This window comes from Cygnus olor, chromosome 6 (assembly GCF_009769625.2).
Source record: "Cygnus olor isolate bCygOlo1 chromosome 6, bCygOlo1.pri.v2, whole genome shotgun sequence".
Classification (NCBI taxonomy): domain Eukaryota; kingdom Metazoa; phylum Chordata; class Aves; order Anseriformes; family Anatidae; genus Cygnus; species Cygnus olor.
This window is the reverse complement of record NC_049174.1, coordinates 13,531,826-13,558,453: the sequence shown is the minus strand read 5'-3', so window position 1 is coordinate 13,558,453 and position 26,628 is coordinate 13,531,826. Positions and strand designations below refer to the sequence as shown.

At 50.7% G+C, this 26,628-nt stretch overlaps 1 protein-coding gene across 6 annotated transcripts in view; it reads left to right on the top strand.

Moving 5' to 3' along the window:
* NRP2 (neuropilin 2) overlaps nt 1–26,628 on the top strand; it is an 86,902-nt gene that overhangs the window by 3,059 nt on the left and 57,215 nt on the right. For all 6 annotated transcript variants that reach the window (XM_040560728.1, XM_040560726.1, XM_040560727.1 and 3 more), the window contains exons 2-3: nt 8,753–8,930; nt 25,230–25,411. In XM_040560728.1, coding sequence (XP_040416662.1) covers nt 8,753–8,930; nt 25,230–25,411 — 360 coding nt within the window. The remainder of the gene's footprint in view (nt 1–8,752; nt 8,931–25,229; nt 25,412–26,628) is intronic.

Below are 26,628 nucleotides of genomic sequence, written 5' to 3'. Positions count from 1 at the left end.
CACAGATAGCCCGAAAGGAGAAAGCATCCTTCATGGGGTTTAGGAAGCTGTCAGGTTCAGATAAGGCTGGGATCCTATCCTGTGGGACCCCCAGTTGTATTAATAAGGAAAAATTAATTTTTAAGCACTGGGATGGCTGCCAAATTATATGACCTCTGACAGACCAGCTGTGCTAGGAAAATAAATCGTCTATATCTGAGACCTGTGATCCTATCTGAAATCGAAATAGAAGAAGTCGGCATCTAGCCATGGTGGTGGGGGCAGATTGCAGCAGCCTGAGGGCAGGCTGGAAGCTGCTAAACTTGCTCTCCATTGTGCAGTGAAGTCACCACCAGCGCGTCCCCGCGGGGTCTCGGGAATACAGTTGTCTAATCCGGGAAGTGTGGAAAGCTGATGTGCCTGCACACACCCAGGCTGGGGCTGACGGTGCCTGCACAGAGATGCGGGCAGAAGCGGGTGTGAACGTTTCCAGCTCTACCCTCGCTCTGTAGCAGCCCTTTGACACGTTTCTAATTATAATACACACACAGACAAAGAGGTAGCTGGGCTATTTTCGAAATCCCTGTCTACACCCTGGTGGAAACCGCAATACTAGCAACAACATAAATCAGGGCTGTTGCTAGCAGTGTTGCACACGGCTTCGCGCTACAGTAGCATGGTTTTAATCATACTCAGAATCAAAGGGTCAGCCTTCCCCTTGCCTGAGCCAAATCACAATCTCAGAAGGCTGGATCCCGAGCCAGGCTTGATGCCTGTGCAGCGAGAAGACGCGAGCACAGACATGGAGGGGAGGTTTGTCAGGACGAGGTCGGCAGGCGCAGGGCCAAGCGCTCGAAATGACAGCTCGGATCTGTGAGCTTTTCTGCGTGCGAGCAGTGCCCTTGGATGGCATGGGGGGTGCTAGGGTAACAGTGGGGGGCCAGCCCTCCAGCTACAGCCTTGGTGGGGCTGCCCGTTCCCAAACAGGGTGGGGAAAGGGGTACAAGCTGATGGGGAAGGCAGAAAGCCAGGCTGCGGTGAGTTGGCATGGAAAATAGCTGGAGGTATTACTAGCAGCGATGGATGGCTGCAGAGACTTTCTGTCTGAATGTTTCTCACCCTTTCTTCATACTTGATGAGTCAAAGAAAATGGGCCCCAGAGATGAGGTGCTGGGCTCAGGGTCTTTGAAACCAGCCCTGATTTCTGCCTGTGCGTTTGAGACAAAGGCAAGACATCTGCCCCAGCTGTTCTGCCCGGTCACCCCTGGCTGTGAAGTGCTGTTGGTGTAGGGTTTGAATGCCTGCTTCTCTGCATCTCCCTCCTAGGGAGACGGTGAAACCAAAAGGACGCTGTCCTTTCCTGCAGCTCATGTTTTCTGAAAGATGGAATTTTTAAGGGAATGCCTGTGCAGAGAGGGAGGGAAGAAGCTCCTGCCCCACTGTGCAAGTAGATGCAAATGCAAACAAACCCTTACTATCTCCCTCGCTCCTCCTCTCTCTCCACCAGCACACAAGTCTGTACCATTTCCCTCACATGCACAGCCCCGCTGGTCCCCCCCGCCTTGCTGCCTGCCATGCGTGCTCCTGCATCGTGCCCTTCCCCGTGCTTTCCCTTGCGCTCTCCCTCGCGCACCCAGCCGCTCACCACAACTTTCTCTTTCGTGCATGTCCCCAGGCTCGCTCCCGCTTTCCTCTCTTTCTGTTTGACCGCTGAATATGTGCTCAGCAGGAAACAATGTGTTTGAGATGCTCGCCAGAATGTGTAATAACTTCGGTGCTAGTAGCAAGGCTTAGCAGTAGCTGGATTAGAGCAACTCGTCGTAAAGGCTGAAGCTGCTGCTGCTCAGCGGCTCAGCAGCGTGCACTGGGGGAGCTGCAGCGGGGCCTCTCGCCAGGTGGCTCCGGGGGAGCTGCTTCCCGTCCCGTCCCATCCCGTCCCATCCCATCCTGTCCCATCCTGTCCCGTCCCAGCCGCCTGCCACCGAGGCACTGGGTTTTGCTCTGCGGCTCTGACAGCACCCCTGGGAAGGAGGTGGTGAAGGATTCAAGAGAGGCTCTGCCAGCCACATCGGGAAGAGGCAGACATAAACCGGTGGGGAAAGCTTGGGATTTGAGTTTTTGTGAAGAATGAGCCCTGACAGATGGGCTTGAAAGGTGTGAGGGAGCTGGGAGAGCACAGGGGACTTTGAGAGATAAGATACGCTTTTTTGTTTCTTCTAGGAATTGTCATAATAACAATAGTAGTCAGTAATTCAGAGGCACTGAACACCTTCCATCAAGCCTGAAGCTCTTTTCAGAGGAATCCTAGGTGAATCTACGGCTCTTTCTTTGATGTGTGGAGTTGGAAATGTCTCTCATTTTCCTCCATGGCCCTCAAACCACTCTGGTTTTGATAGCGTTCACGCGGGTGTCTCAGCGAATTGTTTCATCCTCATATCGTTTCCCAGTGTAGCCTACAGGTAAGGTGGCAGGCTGCCATGCAGGAAGCCTCTGCTTTATTTCTGCCCCTGCTCTGAGCCCTCAAGCCTCCCCTAGTCTCCTGTTTCCCTACCTGCAGTACTGGCGAGGCTTCCTCAGACACTGCCCGATCTGCAGCATGAAGGTCTCCCAAAGCTGCCACCTACTCCTGGGAGATGGCAGTGTGTTTCCATGCAATTTCAAACCCCTGGGAGTCTAAGACAGAGGAAGGAGGAACAGGCAATGGTTCCTGAAAGTTCAATATGCAATTATCCCCTCCCTTGTGCACATACACACACACTCACGCACCTCTTGGATGATTACCGCAGTAGCCAGGAGTTGTAATTCCAGACCCACCAATTACATTCGTGGGCAAGCCAGGAGAATTGTGTGAGCACATCTATATAAAGACTAACAACATTAAGCCGGTTGTTGTATTGGAATTGCATTAGCCTGTGATATAAGATGACAAATAACAAAGTTAGTGAAGGTGGCACCATGTAAAACCAGGATATGAAGCCTCATCAGAGATACAAATGTTTGGGGGAACAAAAAACCAAAACCCCAAAATGACAACATTTGAAGGTCAAGGTTGCCTCTGACTCAAGTCACAAGTGGTACAAACTGATGCCTGCCCCTGGAAAGCAGATATCCAGAACTGCAGGGCTAGAAATCAGCTGAACTCCAGTGATTTGAAAGCAAATTACCTGGATTTGCCTGCAGGATTTGGCCCTCTAGTTTTCCACAACGGAGCTCGAGCAGGTCTCTATTTCAGGTTTCCATGTAATTCCTCTGTGGATTAACATGGCACAGAAAGTGCAGGTATGAGAAATCTCCAAATCTTGTTCTCTCTCTTCCTCCCTCAAATGCTCCCTTCTTATTTAAAAATAATTTCAAACGATTTCTTTCTGCAAAGGCTCACAGCTAAAATGTTCCATTTGCTGAGCTTTCCGGAGTTCCCCTCTCATTGCTGTCCAGCACTATAAAGTGAATATATTGCATCCTTCCCCAGTTGCCTTAGGAAGTGGTCAAACGGCCGCATTCCTGAACTGATGGATTGGCGCGTTCCTTTCTTGCCTGAGCCCAGACAGTGTTTTTATGAGCCTGTCTCATGACAGGCTTGAGACGCTTTGATTCAAACAGAACCCTAGTTCAGATCACAAAAGCAGTCTTCACGTTCTGCTTTGCTGTGAGACTACTTTTAAGGGAAATTCTCGTTAAACTGGTGAAGACCCTGGGTGAAGCGTTCAGGGAACTTTCCCTGGTTGTGCGAAATCCCCAGGTGTGGGCATGGGTGTCGCACGGGGATGAGCTGTGCATGTAAGTGCCTTGTGTTGTCTGGGTGTGTTTGTCCATTAATTTGTTCAGGAAGCCTTTGAAGCTTTATCTCGCAATCCAAAGCAAACATGCTCCTGCTAATATGATCTATGCTACTGGGGATAAAAAAAAGAACTAATCTTATTAGCTTCCTTTGTGCTCCGTCTCTCTCCTTGGCCAATGGCGAAGCTGTACATGTAAATCTGAGAGCTCCCAGTTGTGTACCAGCCTCTTGTGGACGTTAGGGTTTGAGGTTCAGCCCGCACCGCGCTGGGAACCTGCAGCGTCGGCCCGGGGCCGAAGCCCTGGCAATGGGGCAGGGTGGACATTAGCAGCAATGAACCCCCGCCAGAAGAGATCTGTTTCTTCCATCTGTGCCGGGGTTTGGCAAAGCACATGGATGCACGTGGACCTTGAAAAACTCAGCTTCTGGAAGAGCTGTTTGACTCGAGCAAAGTTTGCTGCACAAGAGCCTGTGCCAAGTTCAGCAGTTTGGGGAGCACTCGGCCCTCCACGCCTGGCCCCGTATCTTGCAGCGGGGCAAATCTCCCCTGCCCAGCACTGAATCCCAGGATGTAGAAATCTTCCTTGGTGGGATGAGAGCATGGAGCTGGGTGCAGGGGCTTGCACGAGGCAGAGGAATCAGTGAGGAGGTCAGGAAGCGAGTCCTGGTGACTTGGGGCTCACGGGATCTCGCTCCCTTGGTTCCCTCAAGGCTGCTCCTTCTGAGCAGCACAGACACTGCTGCTGCTGCCTGCCTCTGGGGCAGCAGGAGCGCCTTGCGTTCTGCACACAGCCCTGAGTTATATCCCCAAAGTAAACTGAGCCCAGCGGATCAAAACGTGCGATGGTTCCCTGCCAGACGCTGCAGACTCCGAGAGGCTGTAGTATGTGTGTTTGTTGTGAAACGGGCCTCTCTGGTGATGATTATTTTTGTTACAGGCAGGGTTGGCTTTAGTTTCTGTGTTGCGGGTCCAACAATAACAGTGAGCCCTGCTCTCCTGGGGTGAGGAAAATCCAGTGGGGTTTAATCTGCAGGAAATTCAAGTAGGAGAACACGCTGCTCCCGTCCGAAGGTTTCAGCATACGCTGATGAGCTACAGAGCTGAAAACCCTGAGTGTGGGTGGAGGTTCCTGGGGCCGGGCTGCTATTTTTGGGTCCCCCTGACCGTTCGTTGCAGCCCTGGGGGGAAGCTAGGGGAGGCTTTGTCCAGCAAAGGAGTGGGGGTCTTTGTGGGAGTCTGCTCCCATGAGCATCTCCCGGTCCTCCCTTTCTGTCCCTATGTCTTGGTGTAGGTTCCCTGTTGGGTTTCTGGGATAACCCAAGGCACTTGGTGGGCCATAATGAAAGAGGGCATCTGGGGATTGACCATCCCAACCCCTTCCCACTCCCGCACTGACAAGAAGTGGCAACATCTGCAGCCTCCACACCAGGGAGCCCAGCTGCTGGCCGCGGCCTGGCCATGGGCGCAGCCTCCCTGGCCGTGCTGCCCCGCGGGCTGGCAGGGCCCCAGCGGTCGGCTTTCCAAGCCTGCGTTCACTGACTGAGCACCGGGATGTCCCATGCACCTGGCAGCCTTGGCGAATACTTCAGAATTCAATTTTAATTTTATTAAGTGAATTCAGGGCTGGTGAAAGCTGCCAGAGTCCATTAGCTGCAGAGCACGTCTCACTTCCAAAGCACACGGCCTGGGCAGTAGCCATGCCACTCGCCTTTTTTCTTTCTTTTTTATTTTATTTTATTTTTGCATGGACCCAAAGCATCAGTTTTAAAGGACAGATTTATATAGAACCTTGAACCTCTTCTGTGTGCAAAACAGGCCTGGTTTTATACAGAAAGTCAGTGCTTGGCATGTCTGCCGAGACAAACCCTTTGTCTGTCAGTGGACGCAGTGATGGATTTTTTTGTTGCAGGTGTTTGTCTGCTAGATACCAGTGAATCAATAGAAAAAAAGCCCAACAGAACAATTACAAAGATATTAAAGTCATTTTACCTCTTCAGATAACTCTAAGAAGCCCCTGTTTCCCTGGTACACTGTTGCCGACTGCATAGCCTGGTGCTGTGCGTGGACGAGATGGAGCTGTACGGAAGTAGCCCTCTTCATTAATGTGGAGCTTCTTGGGGGGGGGGGTGAATGAAAGGGTGAAGTCTGCTCCTCTCAGAGAGACACATAAGCTTTGCTGCAGGTGGAAGGCCTTCCCTGCCGCAGAAAGATGGTGACATTTTCCTGGAGGTATCTAAACACCTGAAGGATGTGGCTGGAGCTCCTGGCTGCTCAAGGGGTTCACCTGCTTGTCCCATTTTACCCTCGAGACCACAGATGCAGAGAGCTGGGCTCTGGTCTCTCTCACCCTGGCACCCAAGCACTGAGCTGACCTGAAATCAGGTCAAGCCTGGGGTCTTCCTTACCTTGGTCCCGCTGAGCTGTGATAGCTTCACAGGGCAAGGGGAGAGTTTCTAACAGCAGGGTCAATGAACATTACTGGTTTTCTGCTCTTGATTTCATCTGTCAGGGAGGAGCCAGAGCAAGCTGGAGCCTGGTACCCTTGTTCACATAGCAGTTACCCTCCGACTGGCTGGATTGCAATGGCTCACGGAGTATTCATAGTACCCGGCACGAGTGAGGGGCTAGCAGCTTCTGAGCGGTGGGTGATGTTGGTGGTATCAGCCTAGCGGGTAGCATGTGTGTGAAAGCAGGAGAGACGGGGAGGGGATGACGAGGTGTGGAAGGATTGACTGTATTTTCATAGCTTCGAGACTTTGCCCTTTCCAAGAAAAATAATCTGCAGCTTGAATATTTCTCTTTGCTGGAGGGGGTGGACATGTGTGCAAACGAGGTGTGAATTTTTAGGAGAAGGTGTGAAAGTGCATACATGAGTGAAGTGTGAATTACACGTCTATTTGTACGTTGATGTCAACAAGTCCGTGAGTTTCTTCCTTCCACGTGAATGTCTCTCTCTCCCCCCCTCCCTCCCCCTAAACCCACAGAGACACGTGTGTGGGCAAATATGCCTTGCTGAGAAAAGAGGTTTGTGCAAAACTGTAGGTTTGTAAATGTTTGTGTGTTGAGCAAGCTCTCCTGTGGAACAAAACCAGATGTTTTTTGGTATTCTCGGCTCCTCCGTGGCAGCATTGCAATTTTTTCCCCTCATATTTTTCAGGATTCTTACAGGATTATTTTAAGAAAAAGAGAAGGCTGCAGAGATGCCTTTGGGTGTGTGAGAAGAAAGTTATTTTAAAGAATGAATGTGTTAGAGGGCACCAAAAATATGGAGGAAACGGAGGCAGTGCTTTTTTGTGGCAAAGGAAGCCTGGCTCCTGGGGGGCAGCCAGACCCCAGCAGGACCTTCCTGCTGCTGCTGCACTTTTTTCCAGGAAGCATCACCCATGAGGGTCCTGCCTTGCTCCTGCTCCTTGCTCTGGCAGGAGGACAGCTCGGACTCCAGTGAAGAGAGGAGGCACAGAGCCACAGGGCAGGGGCTGAGCCCACACCGGGCTGCGCTGCTTTGCTTTGCCAGAGCTTTGTAGTGAGCATGGCTGCGGGAGGGATGGGGGCAGACCATGGTGCCAGGAGCACTGTGGACCCCTTCGGGCCCCATTGCAAGTTGTACACGTCCAGGCTTCAGGAAAGGCCGCCTGCACCCTGCTGGTGTGGGGAGGCTACGGGGACACCCCGTGGTGGGGACAGCCCCATGGTGGGGACAGCACTTCCCCTTTGCCCCTTCCTTTGTGGTGCCTGTTTCTGGCTTCTCCTCCAGTGCAGAGGCCCTGGAGCACACTCAAGGGTTTGTGTCCCACGTCTCACCCCGTTGCTCAAGGGCAGGGAACAGGGAGCCCCTCTTGGCGCAGGATCAGGGTCAGCAGGGCAGCACTGGCCGCTCTGTGTTCCTGGCTGGCTGCTCTGCGGAGGGGCCACAGGCTCTGGCTGGTTTTTTTGCCAATTTTGCTGGGCAGGAGGAGGTAGTGGCATTGTCTGGAGGCAGCTGTGGGGCCATGGTGCTGGGACAGGGCAGTGGCAAAGGACAGGCACGCGATGGGGGCCCCATGGAGAAAGGGACTTTGTTGGGATTGGTAATGCGTTATCAATTGACCCTGTGATGCAGATTTTCCTCCCAGCAAGTAATGCAATAATAAATTTGATTTGCAGCGTTCATGAGATTAAATGTTTTTTTGAAGATGAAATCACCCTCCAGGGCCTGTTCTAACCCAAAGCTGGGAGTGCTTCCTCTGCTCACCATGTAATTGTTGCCAGCAATTTGTGGGCTAGCCCCACAAAACCACCACTGCTGATTACCGGAGTCTGCAGTTCCAACTGCTCGGGTTGCCTGAAAGGTTTGGGGAGGAGGAGGAGGCCAGTCTGCCAAGATGGGGTCGTGCAGGCAGGCGGAGTTGTGGGGGGAGAGGGAAGCAAGCGCAGAAAGGCTGCTGCGCGGCTTTGTGCCAGGGCTGGGCAGGCTGGATGCCTTCCTCGCCTTTGCAGCTGGCCACGGGCTCGCTGCTCAGCCCTGCCATGCCTCAGTTCTCTTCCCTGGGAGCAGCAAAGCTCCCTGCGCTCCTGCAGCTGTCCCAAGGGTTGTTCATGTCCAAACTTGGTGTCTCTCGAGGCAGCTGTGGGAGACTGCCATGAAGCAGCTTGCAAAGGAGGCAAAGGAAGGGATAAAATGAGACAGCTCCAGATGATCTGATATCAATCTGTCTCTTACTTTATGGCTCTGTAATTGCCTAGGCAAGAGCATTTATTTCTCTTTTCTGGTCTGTGTGAAATGTGGTATGTAAGTGTGGCAGGAGATAGAAGGAGAAAGGAGTCAGTTTCTTGTGTAGAATAATTTCCCCTCGCCCAGAGATTGGTATTGAACTATTAGAGCACCAACCTGATGTCAGAGGCCCGGAGAGTAGCCTCTATCAGCCCACTGCTAGAACTGGCCCGCAGGGACCCACTGTACACAGCTGCTGCCCAAAACCTGTTTTAATGCCTTGTTCCCTTCCGTGTCTCTGCAGCTCAGCCATGCGGGGGCCGCCTGAACTCCAAGGACGCCGGGTACATCACCTCCCCGGGGTACCCCAATGACTACCCCTCCCACCAGAACTGCGAGTGGGTCATCTACACCCCTGAGTCCAACCAGAAGATTATCCTCAACTTCAACCCTCACTTCGAAATCGAAAAGCATGACTGCAAGTAAGAGCCTTCCTTTTCTTCTCTAGTAAACAGTCATATCCTCCTGCTTTTGTGTGGCAGTATGGGCATGGTGCTCCCTTGCGTGTGAAAACAAGCATCAGCCTGAGCCCCCACAGTGCTGCATGTCATTGCCTTTCAGGGGCAGGTGTGCCTTTACCGGCCGGGCAGATGTAAGATGCTTCTTTGGACGCATAGGATGAGCACACACGGGACTGAACTTGTTGCATTAGCCTGAAATCACCTAAAAGCAAGAGCTAACTGGCTTTCAGCCTGAGTCTGACTTGAGTTAAAAGGCAGCTTGTTTTTTTCTGTGTTGTGGTGGCTTCTCTTTTAAACCACGCTGGGAGAGCAAAGCAATTTCCTGGTGTGTAACGAGGCAGAGGTATGGCATGGAGAGCCCTGGGGCTGGAGACCCAGGCTCGGGTCACATGAAGCTGAGAGTTTGGGCTGAGGGTCCGAGCTGTTTGGCTGGATCTGATTCTCCACAGTGCTTGTTCTGCTGTGCTTAGTAAACTGGGGTATTGGTTTTGTTTGCTCTTCTTTTTCCCCTAAGAAGGGGCTCAGAAACTAGATGTCCAGGAAAAACAATTAGCAGCTAGTAAAGAATAATTAACAGCATCAAAGGGCACCATAAAAGGCTGAGTTAATAACACAGTCTCGGCAGGCGTATAAACCTGTGTGTTTCATCTGGAATCTGCAGCCAGCTGCAGGGATATCTGAGCTGTGAAGGAGCTCGGGGTCTCCTAAAGCGGGCCTGACACAGCAGTCTTGCCAGACACGCTGCTCCTGTTGATTAAAAGGAGGTTATATATGGAGAGGGGGACTCTGGTTGCAGAAAGGACAGAGGGACTGGGGAAGCATTTATGGGGCTGTAGGATCAGTCCTGTGGAGAACAAAGAATTCAGCATGGGTTTGATGATGTACTGAAGGTTATAAAGCATAGAGCTGGATCCTTAGCTACCATAAATCAGCATAACTCCTCTAACTGTAACGAAGGTGTGCTGATTGATGTCATTGGGGATCTGATCACCCCCTACAGATAAAGCCTGGGCTAATAAGGCTCTGAGCACCATGAACTCTCCATGAAGTCACTCTGTGCGCAAGGAGTTTAGCACTTTGCAGGATCAGGCCTGCATTTAGAGAGGGGAGAAGGCAGAGAAAGGCTTAATGTGGGCATAAATGAACACAACAAGGCCTTGGCAGTGCTCGTGAGAATAATGGCTGCTGTCAGATTTTATTATTGCTCGTGCAGGCTGAGCTGTATAGCCTTCTCATAGCTAATGTAGTCGCCCCAAATTCATAGTAATAAAAGCTTTATAGGCCTACATTCTCAGTCTGCAGAGTATGCAGTACATATCGGGCAGGACAATTTGTGTAGAGCAGGGGCTGAGCTGGGCAGGAGGGTCTCTGCTTCTCTGAGGTCTCGGGCAAGCAAAGCCAGGTCAGCCAGAGTGCCAGAAACCTCCACGGGCACCTGGCTTTTCTTCTACATCTGTGAAGTTGTCACTTACAGCTCTGAATACTTTGGACAACTTTTGCCACGTTTTGCTGCTTGTGAGAGAGCAGAGCCTGGTCCTGAGCTGCAGGTGCTGCATGCTGGGAGGGCTGCCCCGACTGCTGGAGCTGTTGTCCCTTTGCTGCTTCCTGCTTTGTCGTGGCAGATCATCTGTCGATACTATGCAGTCTGGCACTTTCCTTTTCTATGTGGGTGCGCACAGGGCAGCCTTGCAGGAGGGTTTGTGCTGGAGGCTTTTGGTCCCCAGAGCTCCCCATGGGACGTGAATGGTGAGGAAAGTTTCTCAGGGGCCTGATTCAGCTGAGCAGTAGCATTGCTCTCTAGAAGCTAGGAATTAATATCAAGCCTCTCTTGAAAGTGAAGTTCGCCTGCGTCTCTGTTCCCTCGGCTGTCGTATGTGTGCAAGTGAAACAGGGTTCATCCACAGTGCACCTGGGCTTTTGTTGACCCCCGATAAGAGCTGGGAGCCCAGCAGTGAGCGGGTACCTGCCCCCCAGGGCAAGCACCGGGTTTGGTTTGAAAGAAATTGATGGGAACCATAGCTAAATCAGTGAAAACAATGCAAGATGAACACTGCCTAAAAGAAACAGATGGGAAGAAGACTTTCTGTTTTTATGTGACCTACCGGAGAGAGACAAATCTTAACACAGTGTAATTGCTCGGACATGAAGCAGTATTAACAGGTGACCGTCTAGTAATAAATACCATCCGAGTGTCAGAGGGTTTGTTATGAGGAAGCAAAGGTCTCGTTGCAGCTGCAAGTGGGAACCTCCGCAGGAATGGGAGTTCAGCACAAAAGAAACATCATCTCAAGTCAGAGCCTTTCTTCTGCCATCTGACCATTAATATAACGCATGCTCACACAAGAATGACAGGCTGATGAACCTGGCTGGCACTCGGTCTCTGGGCAGATGAGGTTCCCCCTGGCCTGGTGTTGCTACCTGGCAGCTCTGAGCGGGAGCAGGGCCAGTCTGTGCTTCGTGCTCCAGCTGCCAGAGGTAAACACCATAACCACTTCCTTTGTTGCTTCTTCCTTCGACATTTATTTTTCCCTTATTAGGCTAAAGTTTCTTCCTCATCGAGCATAACATTTACATTCCAAAGCCCCATCCTAAGGCCTACAAAAATATCTGTAAAAATCTCCTCAGTTTTAATGCGTCCCCTCTGGCCATCCTCCTATCAGCCTCAGGCTTCCCTTTGGGACAGGAGGCGTTTCCTCCTGTGCTCTGCACAGCGCCTGGCACCCTGGGGACCTGCAGGGAAAGGTCAGCGACTTCCCCTCGCTGGGCAGCTGGCCGGAAAGCGCCGCGGCTCTGCATCTGGCGCTGCCCGGGCGTCGGAGCCAGAGCTGCCTGCACCGAGCAGGCTGGGCCCGGGTGGGTGCCGAGGGGTGGCAGCGACAGGCGGCTCGCCGGGTGCTGATTATAGCTATTGTTTCTCCAGAGGTACATCTGGGCCTTTATTTTTCGGCCGTGTCCAGCTGCATTAAGTAACTGCACCCCCCCCCCCCCCATCATCAAAGGAGTAATTGAGTATAATTGAAGCCCCAGAAGATGTTTCTCTATCTCTGTGCTTCATCTGTGCTCTGAGGAAGCGCCTTACTTTGGAAAACACTTCCAATAAAGAAAATTGGCTGCCTCCTGCAATTGCAGCCCTTGTGCTCCAGTCGTGGTGGGGCTCCCCTTACAGGGGGGTGTGAGAGGGGCCTGGGACCCCAGCCGCTGCTCACCCTGTCCTGCAGCCCCAGGGACACAGCGTGACGGCACAGCCAAAAAGGAAGCTTGATACTCCGATGAGACACTGCCAAACTATTCAGAAGTAATTGTAACAGCCTGTCCACTCACCCTTCTTCCTCTCTGCTCTGCAAGCACAGCTGTGACTTGGGCAGTGGGACCTGCACTCTCAGTATCTGCTCCCTGAACAGGGAGGTGGCATCCAGCAGAAAAGAGCATGCCGCTGCTGCTGTGAAAGGTTTGGACTCTGCCTCAAGGCATGCCGTGGTGGTGGCTGGGTAGCCTTGTGCATGCCAGGATTTATTTCTGATTCCAGGAGCGACCTGAACCATTTTTCCCAGTGTGCAATAGCGGGGCTGTGCCCCGGCTCCCCAGCTGCCCAGTCCTTTCCAGCTGCCACTTCTGTTCTGTCTGTGCTGCTTGCTTGGAAAATCCAAGTCAGAAACCTCAGCTCAGCGTGAATCACTGCGTTTATAACCACCTTTTCCATTCCTGCGTCCTTCCCACTACTAGATTTCTCTCTGGACCATTAAAAGCTCCCTCCAGAGACTGGCTGCCGGCTCTGCTGTCCCCAGCTGCACTCGCTGGCTCTGCGGGGGGACTGGGCTGGGCAGAGCTGCCCTGGGTGCCCGGACGTTTCTGCCTGCACGTGGCAGAGGCACACTCTCCAGACCGCAGCGCGCAGGCTTACACTGCCCCTGCGAGCAGCAGACCTTTCGTCTGAGTCATAACATCTGCACCAGTGGGGTATTATTATTTAAAACAAGCCCGACCTCCAGGCTGGCCACGCCATCAGGTTTTTCTGTCGCCCTTTCTGGCAGATACTTCCCAGCAAAGGATGCTAACTGGGGCCGCTGTTCCCTGCCTGGGCAGGATCTGGGGGACTGCAGCCGCGGTTCGCAGCCCCCTCTGGTGGCACTTGCCAAATGCTGGCGAAGATCTCTGGAGACGGAGCTTGGGCTCCAAAAACAGGCAGGAGGCAGCAAATTGGAGACAGCTCCGAGCTGCAAAGTCCGATTCTGCTTCCTGTCTTTGGGTCCCCGTGTCAGGCCCTGGGGGTTTCCAGAAAAAGGAACTGCAGCCACCATTAGGAGGAAATTTGTGTGGTTGTCATTTTGGCCTCATAAAAGCCTGCAATATGGTGATGCTAAGAGAGGAGAACCACGTTGAGCATCCTGGTGTGTACCGGAGACTGGGCAGACACAGCAGGAGATAGCCGTGCTCCCAGCTCATGGGGCAAAGGGGACCAGGGGGCGATGTCGGAAGGTGCCATGCACCTGGTGCCCATCTCGTGGAGTTCTCCCCCATGAGACACTGGCAGTAATGCACCGGTGCCTTGCAAAAGGTCAGACACATGGGCACAGCCAGCCAGTGGAGGCCCCCTGTGGCAGCATGCCATCGCCTGTGCTTCCAGGAACGGGGCGCTGGGACGCGACGCAGCTCTGTGTTCTTCCTGGAGAGCAGCGCAGACGCTGGCCCCAGTCCCGTGCTCGCAAGTCAGGGGAGCTGCCCCAGCCCCAGTGCCCACCAAGAGGAATGCAGCTGGTGGCTGCAGCATCCAGCCCCGCTCTCCTGGCTGCCTCCTTCAAACGAGCATAATATGCAAGAGGCCTTCCTTCTGTCGGCCAAGGTTAAGGGTAGACAAGGCAGCAATTATGGACAGCTAATCAGTAAATGCTTTGAAAAGTTTGCATAATTAGCTCATTAGTAAACATTTTAGAAACAATGCAGTTCATGTCCAGAGTGGGGAAATGCTTAGGAAAGAGAAATTTGGCTCACTACAGACACCAGAGTTCAGGGGGATTCTTCACCAGCTGCAGTGGGAAGCGACTGGGTCTCCTGCAAAGCTGTAACTTTGTGGAGGGAGGAAGTCAAAGATGAGATGTTAAGGAAAGCATTTGCTTGCTCATACATTTGTGGCATGGGTAGCCAGAAGCAACATTTCTAACGTACAGGAAATAATTCAGTCTGGGTAACATGACACTGCAGCTCAACTTGTCTTCAAATGAGCTTCTGCTGTTTTTTAACTCCATCCAGTATCCGCTGTATGGTTCATAATTCCTGTCAAGCCCCAGTCATTTTCCAAAACAAGACATCAAGAGTGGGCTAGCCTCAGTGACGTTTGACCAGCTCGGGGTGATTCACATCTCTGGACTCTGCTGCCCATCTGTGGAGCTGGGAGGGCTCCGCTCGCTCCGTGGCCGTGCCTGCCCATGCCCTGAGCCTCCCCCAGGGAGGTCAGGCTGTGTCCAGGCTGTGAGATGGGCAAGGGGCGAGGGCACGCTCCTGGGGTCTCCAACGTCACACCGCTCACCAGCATCCGGTGCGCAGGGGCGTCAGGTCTCGTTCTGCACCTCGTATCCTGTTGGTGTGATTACACATCGAGGGCCAGCTGGTGACACTGGGAACAGTAGTGTCAGACACCTCTCCCCTCCTTCCTGCTAGCCAAGAGGCAGCCTTTCACCTGCTGCTTCTGCGGGTGACACCTCTGGGCAGCGAGGGAAGGAGCAGGACCCATGGGTGTCTGCAGCACCTGGGGAAGGGGCAAGCATGGGGCCGTCTGTGGTGGTGCCTCAGGGACGGAGTTCAGAATGCAGCTAAAAGCAGCGGTACGTGTGCCTTCTGTGAGCCTTCAGGGCCAGCCACGTTCCAGCTCTGAGCCCCCTGCATCTTTACTGCACAGCACAGATGCCGTAGGATGGGCTGGAACAATCCCGTGCAGATGGCCCGATGGTAACCGCAGCACCATGATGCACCCCGTGCCCTCGGCTCTCTTTGCAGCATCCTCTGGGTTTGTAGAGGCTCATCCCAAACAGGTGGCCTCAGGAGGCTAAATGCCAGTAGGGGTCTGAGCCTTCATCACTTTTTTGGCTTTGTACAGTGGGGTTAGCAGGGTACTTCTGTGTCATGGGTTTGCTGTCTGGATGCAGGAGTTAGAAGGTTTAGAGAATGTAAGGAGAGGCCAGAATGATATTTTTAAAAACATCCTTTTTGGATAAGAAGCAGATGCAAAGCCTGGTAAAGGCAGCAGGAGGTTTTACCTTGATTTCCATAGGAACTGAATTAGGCTTTTAATGAGCAACTGTTTGCCTTAGCTGCACACAGCCTTTTTCATGGATATCATGCCTATTGTTAGGCTGTAGCAGAGGAGTGACAGACTCACCAGCAGTATCAGGGCTGGGAGTTGTGAGATTTGGGTCCTTCCCCTTCCCTGCTATTGATTCACTGTTCCTGCTTTCACAAATCATTTTAAATTCCTTACTCTATAAAGAACAGATGCACACCTGGGCATCTGCGGGCACAAAAACCAGTCTAGATAGCAACAGTGCCTTACACATTCCCTGCCAAAGGCTGCCGCGTTGCAGCATCACTCAGGACCAGGTCAGAGCGCTGCAAACGACAATTGGTTCCTTCCCAGCCTTTCTGGCTGGGTGTGAATTCTGCAATTAAATATGAATGCAAAATAAAAAAAGAACAGACTGCAAAGAGCAGACTGAAAACAGAAGAAATTGCTGGCTGCTTTTGGCCGGAGCTCAGCACAGAGCTTGTTTGAAAGACCTGGGAGAGGTTAGATTTAGTAGGAGACAAGTTCTCCGTTTTCTTTAAATCAAGCGGCTGCACATTACATTGAATGGCAATGTAATAATACATTGCAAAGCACAGCCTGGTGATCCTGGAATTCCTTATAAGTTAATAGCAGTCATGGTCCACTAATCACAGCTAGGATGTTTTAAGCAACTGTCTTTGATATATCAGTTCAGACACTACGGAAAGGCCTCCTTATGCTGGCTTAGCACGTAGATCATTAGAAAGAGTGGATAACCTGTTTGTGTGTTTGTGTTTGCGTTGAATCCCAAGGGGTTTGTGGGACCTATGTACAGCATCGCTGAGCAATCCCAGTCCAGCAGGATAGTGGTGGTTTCAAGGAAGCACCAGGACAGACATGGAGATATTCATGTCTAACAAACTGCTATAGAGGCAGAGCCTGAAGCAGTGGGGTCTGATAGCAGAAATCCTATATGCCAAAGACTTGCTTAGCCCTGATACAAATGGCACAGAAAGCGGCAGGATCTCACTCCCTTCAGAGGCACAGAAGACACTGAGGTCGGTGTGAGGAAGGGAGCGACCATGCTTCTTGAGGAGGGGACCCCTTTGCTGAGAGGCAGCACTCACCGGTGGTGTGGGAGAGCCCCACGCTCAGCCCGTGCCTGCCAAGGCCGTGCCGCCTGCACGGTGCTTGCACGGGAAGCAATGTGTCAGAAACCCCCAGAGAGCCCACAGAGCCGGGGGTTGTTGACAGATGTCCAGTGAGAAGGAGGACCCCCCCCGTCGCCTGCTGCCAGCAGGAGATTTTGTGCATGTGTTCAGCTTCCTTCCTCTTCTGCAAGCGTTAGTATGAGCCATTATTTATGTTGTTATTTTGCAGAGAAAAGGGAAGGTGTAACGCCTGGCTCTCACACGTTGTGCCTTTGGTAATGCTGATGTTTGGCTGATAACCGTGAGCAGGAACAAGGTCTGGGATCTCCATCAGCAGAGGGGACTGACTCACCATTGATCTCTGTTCACTGCACCTTGTTGAAGTTTTTCGACCCATTTGATTTCTTAGGTTTTCTTTTGTGAAAACCCTCCGATTTTTCTGCCACTCAGGAGCAAAACATATCTCTGTGTCTTTAAATATGGCAGATGGGGATTTCTTCAGATGTCCAACAACTCAATTGATGGAGACCTCAGGAGACCTCTCCCCTTCCCTGTCCCCCTTCTCAGCCTGTCTTTTCATCTGCAATCTGGAGATGTAAGGGCTATAGTAATAGAGTGTCAGAGGAAGTAATTGATTCATCACACGCCGAGAGAGGAGTCTGTTGCCTTCAGTGTCAATGGAGCTGAACCGTAGCCTGGAAGGGTGAGGGCGGCTTGTAAACACTCCATGGCTGAGCTGGCAGGACAAAGCAAGCGCACCGCCGAGGCTGAGCGAGGGGATGATACAAAGAGTAGCTTCAAAGGAAATCTCCCCGAACAAAGCAGCGCCAGGCCCGTGTTTGTGGGAGAAACGCAGACACTCCCATCAGCTTGCACCCTCATCCAGGCATTAAGTGCGCTCAGACCCTCGGCGAGGCTCAGTTCAGCTGCAAGTATTTTGGGGCTGAAGGGGGTAGGAGACACCACGCTACCCACACAGCATGCGAGGCGGGATTAGGCAGGATTGGTGCGCTGTTTGCCCCAGACTGCTCTCGCTCCGAGCCGGCTCCATGAGGTTTCAGTGGAAGTGCCCGAACAGCAGCGGCTGCAGGTGGCAGGCTCTGCTTCCCAGCTTCCCAGCCCTGAGGCTGGGCTGCGAGCTGGCGGTGTCTGAGATGCTGTGGGGTCAGAAAGCTGCTCCGTGGCAGGCCATTCGCGGGGAGACCCCTCATCATTAAGGAGGGATGGAGGTGGCCAGCAGCGGGAAGGGGCTGGTCAGGGCTCTGTTCCTGCAACCTCGTTTATACGATTACAGCTTAATGATGTGTTTGTTTCAGTTCTGTGCTGAGAAAAGCCAGTGCAAATGAGTGATAGTGGAAAGCCGAGCTGCAAAGCTCCCATCTGATCCTGGCTATTACCAGCTCTTTCGTCCTTCAGGGCGTGTTGTGGCTAAGGCCACGACTGACACCATGCCAGTGAGGCGCAATGGGACATCGCCCGCTACATCTCTGTGGAGGGTGTTGTCCTCGGGGTGGGGAATGGCACAGCAGAGCATGTGGGCATCCCCTGCTCTTCCTCAGCAGCCACTAGCCAGCCCCAACCTTCATCCCCTGTGGCCAGCACAGCCCAGAGCTGGTCCCCATGTAGTGCCTGGGCTGTCAGGCACTGCTTGCTGGCATCAGGAGCTGGAGACGGGAGCCTGCTCACCTGCTTCTCCCACTGCAAAGCGAATGTTTGCCCTCTCCCTTCTGCCTGGTCTGCTGCTGTTTGGCAGTAAATTTTCCTCTTGTGGTTGTTATCTTTTATTATTACATTTTTTTTCTTTCCGTTAGTGATCAAGTTGCCTGCGAGTGGTGACAGTAAGATGACACAGAAAGCAGAGTCTAATTTTTTCCACAGATGGATTGTAGCAGAAGGAGGAAAGTGCAAATGTAGTTTCTCAAGTGTCCTGCATTTTGGGGGTATGAAAGGGCTGTGAGTTGCTTCAGTTCCCTTGCAGCAGCAACAGAAGGCAGAACGCCATGGGAAGGGGGGCTATTCTTAACACACTTTATATATATTTTATTCGTGGTCTCACCATGATCCCCCCCCCCAAAGAAAGACTACCAAAGACATCTTGCAATGAACGACCCCTGTAGCTAAAGATAGAAGGGTGAGGAATTTATAGAGATGGTTTTGGAGACAGAAATAAAATTAAACAGCCATGTGTAACTCCTGAACAACAGCCTGCAGAAAACCCCTAAAGTGCACATTAGCACATCTTGTTTTCTTATATAATGAACGGTTTTCCAGACATGACCCAGATGAGAGCACTTCTCTACTCCAACGCGCCTTTCCGCAGCGATCTGGCAACACAGCTTGAAGAAGGCAGCCTGAGGATGAGCGGCAAAGCGTGGGGAGCCTTTGCTCCCCCGCCTCAGGGGGGGCAGCAGCATGCATCGTGGTAGGAGCTGAAACTCCCTCCTGAATCAGAACTCGCCACAGGAGCAGTTTACAGATATGTTTTATTCTTTCCTTTGCAAGCTGTATTTTGGCTACCTTTTTTTTTTTTTTTTCCCCTGCATAACTTAACAGTTACTGCTGAGACTCTTCCTATCAGTGGTGCTTGTACGGGGGTGAAAACAGTCCAAGGAATAAAAATAGAGGCTATTTGTAGTTTCCATTTTTTGTCTTCAAGACATTTTTGAAGAAGTTTTCCAATCTGTTAGGGTTATTTTCTCTCTCTCTGTCTCTGTCTCTCTCTCTTTCTTTTTTTTTTTTGATTGGATGACTGGATTTTTCTCATTTCTCAGAAATTCTGGTTAGATTTTTGAGGAGATAAAAGAATCCAAAGCACAGTGGAATGATTACAAAACCCCACAATACTGCGGTTACACAAGACATAATTGGATGCAACAAATTCAAAACAAACTTCCGAGAAACCCTAAGCAATTATGCACCCCCCCGGCCTGCCTCTGCCTCTGCTGCCACCAGATTTTAAGTTTTAGTCTCTAAAATCCGGTGAAATCCCTTCAGATGCAGAGCAATGATAGCCTATTTGTGTCTGTTGTTGCCAGGGGTAGTTAATTATCAGGGCAAAAGCAGGGCAAGCTCTGAAAGCTCTGAGCACATCTTCTGCCTCGGCATGGGTACAAGCAAGCCCGCAAGCTGCAGGCTGAGCCCAGATGAATCTCGTGCCTTCAGCCACCCAAAGGTCAGAGCAGGGGAACGATTAACCCTGTCCCAGGATGGGTGCAACGAGTGTTTCCACTGAGAGCACGGGACGCTTATTTAGTTGGCTAAAGCTGGATATGATACGAACTTTTTAGGTCTGTGCAAATCCGTATCAGGCTCCATGAGGACTGATTCTCTTCTCGCCCCAGGATAAATCAGGAGTGATTACCCTTAAAATGATGAGTTACACAGGTGTAAAACCAGTTCAAGTCAAAGGAGAATCCAATCATCTGTTGTATTTATAATTAATTACTCTGATTAAGGGCTGGCAGCTAGGATCAAACTTCATTGCTCTTGTTTCATCAGACAGCAGAGGTGTTTGCATCTGCTATTGTGGCTATGAAAAAAAAATGCTATTTAAAAGTCACCAGTAGTTTCTGCAGCAATTTAACCTTTGAAGGGTATGTCCTGCTCGAGATTGTATAAACATCACAGAAAAGTTTTCTCGTCTTTCACAACGTAACCACCCATGAAATGAGGATTTGGTTTGAAGGTGGCATAAGAAAGAGCATGAAGATGGGTGGTGACACAGAAAAATTGGCTAAGGCAGCTAGCATGTAATGGACATTAATTCTAGCTGCCTCTTGATTGCAAAACAAGCCCTGTGCTGCTGGTTCACCATTTCTTAACCATATATACCGCAGCTGCTATCTCATTGCTAAGAAGCAGCCTTTTCTTAGAGCACGTTTAAAAAACCTTACTCTTTTTATAACAATTTCTGAGAAACAAACCAGCCTTTCAAAGGGAGCGATTGCATTTGCCAGCTGACATTGTGGCTAAGCAGGTTCCTGCCTTCCCCTAGCTATCTGTGGAATATTAATGTCTGCTCAACTTCACCGGCATTGCAGTTTCTCTTCATATCCTTAGCAGATGCATGCGAGATACTACAACATATGGTTCAAGCAGACCAGAGGTCTCGAAGGCTCAAGTCAACACTGGGCATTCCCAAATTTGGGGCTGTTGGCATGCAGTCAGTACCTATTTGTTTCTCCATCTATCTAGGCCAGACTCCTCTAATATAATATAATCTGTCTAATCAAGGCTGGCTTCTATTCTTGGCTGTGCTGTGAGCTTCCTCTGTGACCTTGGGCTAGCCACTACTCCTCGCTGCCTCCCCACCTCTCAGGGTCTCGTGAGGATCCCTTCATTAATGTTTGCCAGGTGCAGTCATGAGCCCCATGGAAATGCCTATAAATAACAGCTCCAAATTAAACATTGGGGAAGTTCAGGTTAGAGCCTTGCAACTCTCTCCCACCCTGGCAAACACTGGGAACTGGGCCTAGCTGTGTGTGAGCACTCACCTCCTCCAAACGATAAACTGAGAAAACTGCCAGCCAGGCCAGAGCTTGGTCTGGGAAGCCAGCCCTCCTTGGGCTTTGAAGCAAAGCTTGCACACATTTGTGTGTTGGGAGGACCGGTGCTATGCCTGTAAACATATAAATGATTTATCATCCCTATTTCTCTCCATCCTAAGCTAATGTCCCCGTAATGTCCTTGAAGCGTGTTTCAGTGAGGAAGGACTTGGCATCTCTTAGGATGTGGGGCTCAGGGGCAGTCGCTTTGTTGATTATGCACGGAGCAGTCTGGGTCCCAAAACTGCGCTTTGTGCTGAACAGCGTGCCTCGGGAAAGGAGCACCCAGAGGAACGGCACAGGCTCTGGTGCTGCTCCCCAGGTGGGTCACAGTGCTTCTGAGCTCAGTGGTACCTGGGTGGGCACCTGGGAGCTCTGTGCTGGCCTCGGGGAGCCGTGGAGCACGGCAGAACAGCCAGGGAGCACATCAGCCATTTCACAACAGAAAAGGACTGAAAAGGTGGAGGTCTCCTAATCATCGCAACTGGGGCTTGTTGGCCTTTATTGTGCCTCACAGCCTTTCTGCAGCAAAGTGACTTAGGGAAAATAGAGAGAAAGAAGAGACTGGGAAGCAGAGAGGGTTGACTGGAGGAAAAAGCAAGCAAGCATGAGTAATACACGCATTAGAAGTGCTTTATAATTAGTTTATAAAAGCTCTCTTAACATCAGCAAAGCACTTTCTACTAAAAACCTTTAATAAAAGCGCAGCAGTATTTGTAAGCATTGTATGTTTTCCGTTTAATTCTGTTAAACAGCTACAAGAAGAGCGTCTAAGCAATGCATTTTCCTCCTTTCTCAACCCCCTATTGTCTGGGAAGTTAAAAGCACTCCAGCTTTGCCTCCCTGCCTTAAAACTCCCCTGTGAAAAGTACTGTGTTTGAGGTGGTTTCAAACCAACTGGCTGCCCTTCCCACTCAAGCAGCAGCTGAAAATATCCCGCTGCCAGAGGAGCAGCCAGCTGCGGTCACCTTCTCTGTGAGAAGACCTGGTTAATCCACTGACCACAGTTGTGGGTTATGGATGCTGCACCTACCCTCACATATTTACGGTCGGCTCGTGGGAGCAGTGCCTAGATGGGGAGAAGTGGCCATGAAATGTGACCTTGGAAATGGCAGCCTGCCCAGCAGAGGGGCCAGAGGAGTCAGCCCACGAGGATGTTGGTGCACATTGACTGAAGCAAAGGATCTGGTTATATGAGTGAAATGCAAATTGCTGGGTGCTGGTCAAGGCAGTGTGGATGCCATCACTGCGTAAATGTGTCCCACCCAGCCGCGCACTAGTCTGTAATTATCTGGGAATGAAATGGTTAGAACAAAAAGCATCCCCAGGGTGGGGTTTTCTTCCTTACAATTTTTCTTCTTGTTTTTCACACGGGAAGAATGAAGCCTGGAAAAGATGCTTATGCTTAACAGAAGCAAAGGTCTGGCCAAACTAGATTTTAACATGGCCAGTGACCCAACGTGAGGAGAATGGGGTTTATCAGCTTGTGTGATTGTGGGCCAAGGCATAGACACGACTGAAGCACATGGTGCCAAAAGAGTCGGTGCTGGGGATTAGCTGGTATTCTCGCTGAAGTTTGCAAGTCTCGTGTTGTGGACCGGCTGTCTTTGGTGTTTCATTTTTAAAGCCTAAAGCTTAATTGCTATGTTGGAGAGAAAGGAGGTGCTCCCCCTCCTCTGGGCAGGAGTTATCTCCTGACTGTAATACTCTCCCAGTTCACGCTCTGTTTATGTGACCTGAAGAAAGAGAGTTTTGCCTTATGAGGAACAGAGGGCTTGGGCCAAGTTTCTTTAGCTAGGAACAAAAACTTGTATGTGTTTATATTCATTTTATATTTGGCAAAAATGAGTCCCTGACCTTCTCCTAGGGGCTTTTTTAGTTGTTTGTAACATTTGATTTATTAAGGATTAGCTCCACTAGGAGAAGGCTCAGTTAGATGCTTGGATGAAGCCAAACAGGGTTTAATTCAGAGAGAGGCAAATATTTCCTGATGGTTTACATACTAGATTCATTCTTTTAATTTTCCATTTGCAGATTGCCCAAGAGCAGATTGCAATATTCCCAAATTGTATGTATTATTGGAAGTTATTCACCCATTCAATAAGCAAATATTTCTTGGTCCAGAATTTGCTTCTGAAATTGCCAGGGCTCCTGCAGCACTGGGTGGTTTGAGAAGCCCTGTGAGGAGCCATAGGGTGTTTGGTGTTGGCTCCAGCAGAAGCTGTGATCGTTGCAGGCAAGGAGCTGAGGCTGTGTCCAGTGTCCGCGAGTTATAACCCCACAAGGACACAAACAGATGTATTTCCCTGGGATGCAGCTAACCTGTGCCTGTGCCATGCAAATGGCAGCTTTTCCAGTCCAGTACATTACCTGTGTTTTGCCAACATTCATGTTTTTGGCAAATGCATTTTTGCCACATATTCACAATTTCACTAATCGCCGGCAGTTCTGCAGCCCAGACGTGTGCTTCAGCTGTGGAAGGGCTGCACACACAGCGAGATCAAGTAGTTATTTAGAGAACAAAATGTCCCTGCTGTTTGTTCAGCGCTACTTTAAACAAATAGACAAACAAGGAGGAAAAAATTCTACTTAAAAGAAGCACTAACACTGCCCTCTATGTTCTCCCCCCTGGGGAGAGGATGGGATCAAACCACAGATGATGGACATAACTGGGGTCACAGAGGGTGCCGCTGGATGGTGTTAGGGTAGTAAGGGGTCACGAGGTGATGGGGAGCTGCCCGGGGTTAAGAGAAAGCAGGGGAGCAGACCATCATTTACATCCCCGCGCTTCCACCTGCCAGCTAAGCCAAACGCTCTTCCTGTGTGAGTGCCTTATTTCAAGACTGCTTGGATTTCACTTTGGCCAAGCCAATTGCGTTTGTAACGAAGTTAAAGGCTGGGTGATTAGAGCTAACGCAGTGCTTGGTCCAGCGTAGACAGGATTTTATCTTCAGGCATTTTACTTTTGGCTCTCAGCCCAATTCAGTCCCAGAAAGGAGTGAAAGCGAAGCTGTCCAGGCCATCTTTCTTTGTGGAGGAGCACACTGAGTCCCTGTAAGTTTGTTTTGAGGTTGTTGCCCGCCAATGTGTGCTTTGCAGATCAGGAATGAGTCACATGAGGATCACCCTGTATCCAGCAAGCTACTTCTCCTTTCAACGCTTGATTCCTGAACAGGAGATCTTGTGACAAAGAAGAAAGGCGGATTTCTGGCAGTGAGGAAACGCTGCTTCCCTCCGCAGCCCCGTGAGAAGAGCTGCAGCATGTTGTTCAAACAGGTTGATACAAAGCGAATAAGCAGTAGAGGAGAGATGGGCAGTTTCTGTAAATAGCAGCGTGCTGGCCAGACAGGAGAAGAGGGGCGGGAGAGCGTGGCTGTTAGAAGACAGCTGAAGAACAAGATGTTCACAGAAAAGCTGTTTGTTTCTTCGCAGCACGCAGAGCCTGATACTACCTTGCCGTTAGTCACGGCCTAGATGAAAATACAAAGGGATCTGTGGGAGTTTCTCCTTCCAGCCAGACTTTGCACCAAGCTTTTGTCTCTGCAGCGGGAAGCAGTTCTTCCAAACCAGCCGACTCCTCCCTCGGAGCTGTGCCTGGCGGGCAGGAGGAGCATTGCCAGGTGGAGGTTGGCAAAGGCAGGCTGAGGTTGCAGGAGGTACGCCGGGTCAGGCAGTGGTGAATGTGGTTACCCCGCTCTTCACGCAGCAACTCTCACCCACAGAAGACTTTGTTGGCACTTAATAGAAGAGGCTTACTGTCCAAGTGCTAAATAAATATGCTAGCCACAGTTGTTAAGGACCATTGTGGTGTCAGAGAGTGCACAAAGTAGCTACCCGCTCACATTGATTGAACATCGACTATTTTTTTAATGTCTGGTGCATGTTTGGCCAAATCCCACCTGGAGAGTGGAATAAACTGAGCTGTGCTAAGTGGCACAATGGCACTTAAAGAGAGAGATTAGGGAAGGAGAGCAGCCCAGGAGAGTTGTAGCTGAGATTCTCCCATACCAGAGACTTGTGACAATACAGGCAAATTGTGTCCTAAATTTTGCAAGTTGTTTCTGAAGTGGATGTGGGCACAGTAAATTGATGATGTGAGGAGCAACAGGGAAAGGGACTTAAATGTAGTCAGCCAGACAAAAGGGAAGAATGTAAATGTGTGCATATATGTGAGTGACAGGGTCCCAGGAACCTGTCTGGAAGATAGTTCTGTGAAATGTGCAGATAAAGAGGTGTTTTGTTTTGTCCCCAGCATCCTGAAGCATCTCCCTGACAGATGGTTTTAATGCCTTTTCACCTGCCTCCACAGGTACGACTTCATCGAGATCCGAGACGGGGACAGTGAAGCAGCAGACCTGCTGGGCAAACATTGTGGGAACATAGCACCTCCTACCATCATCTCTTCTGGCTCCTCTCTCTATATCAAGTTCACCTCAGACTACGCGCGGCAAGGTGCCGGCTTCTCCCTGCGCTATGAGATCTACAAGACAGGTCAGTGTCCGAGTCAGTGCCTGTCTCCCAGGTCGTTTGTCACGGTCATCTTCACAAGGAGATGTTGTTGGCCACCTTTTCAATATGATTTTTAGCATGTTCTCCACAGATGAAGGGCTTTTTTTTTCCTTTAATTTAAGCAAGTCTATTTCATCACAGTTCCAAGAAGGTGAAGATGTTAGTTGCACATGATAGTGCATTTTTGGATCGTAGTGTGGCATCAGAGGCAGGATGTGGTGGTTTTACCGTGTTTTTCCTTGTTAAATGCTCTCTTGAATTCAAGGACTTAGAAACATATCTTTTCTTCATGGCATGTGTAAAGCTTGTTAGGGCTAAGTGGGGATTGTCCCTCTGTTAGGAGCGTATGGAGCTCCCCCTCCTGTGGAGCTGCAATTCAGGACTGATTAATGACGCTGTGTTTTCTCTCCCTGGAAGCTGGGTTTGTAACTGGGGAGGTCTGGCGTTCAGGGGACTGCTGTCAGCCGTGCCGTAAAGGGGCTGAGACGGCGCCTTCCCAGGCGGATATGAGAGGAACTATTCATAATTCTGTTTAATATCAAACTATTATTGAGGAAAGTAAAAGCTGCTCAAAGGCCTTTTAATAGTGTTTCTGTCTAAATATTTGTCAGGATTGTGTGTCTGGGAAGGAGGCTTGAGAACATAAAACCCGCTCTGTGTGTGTGCGGGTGAGTGAGGTGTGCCTGATGCCGAGGGAACAAGAGCATGTTTCGCATGGAGATACAGGTGCCCACTCTATGCCCACATTCCTGTGTTTTGTGTTGGAAGAAAACACACACAGCTTTCACGTCATCGCATCCAGCATGAAAAAATACCCATGCCTGGTAAAGATTCACAAAAGAGCACCAGAGGGTGACTTACCCAGGCACCAGTGCCCGGGGTTCACGTGGAGGACAGAGGTTCACAGGCACCCCCCAGCCTGGTCACAGGTGGGTGTGAATGTGGAGACTTTGCTGCACAGGGAAAGGAATGGAATTCCCCAAATTTATTGTGAAACGGTGAGGACAAGGGGTGTCTGGAGGTTCTCGTGAATTAGGAAAGTGCTGTTGGTGATAGCTGCCTGGGCTGCATAGCCAACCATTGAGCTGGTCTGGTGTGGCCAACTGAGGCCACTGCTGTTTGTTAGCAGTTAAGATGTGGACTGGTCCTGATGGAGTTTAATGGTTCAGCTGACTGTAGGGATTTGCTGAGGCCAGTTG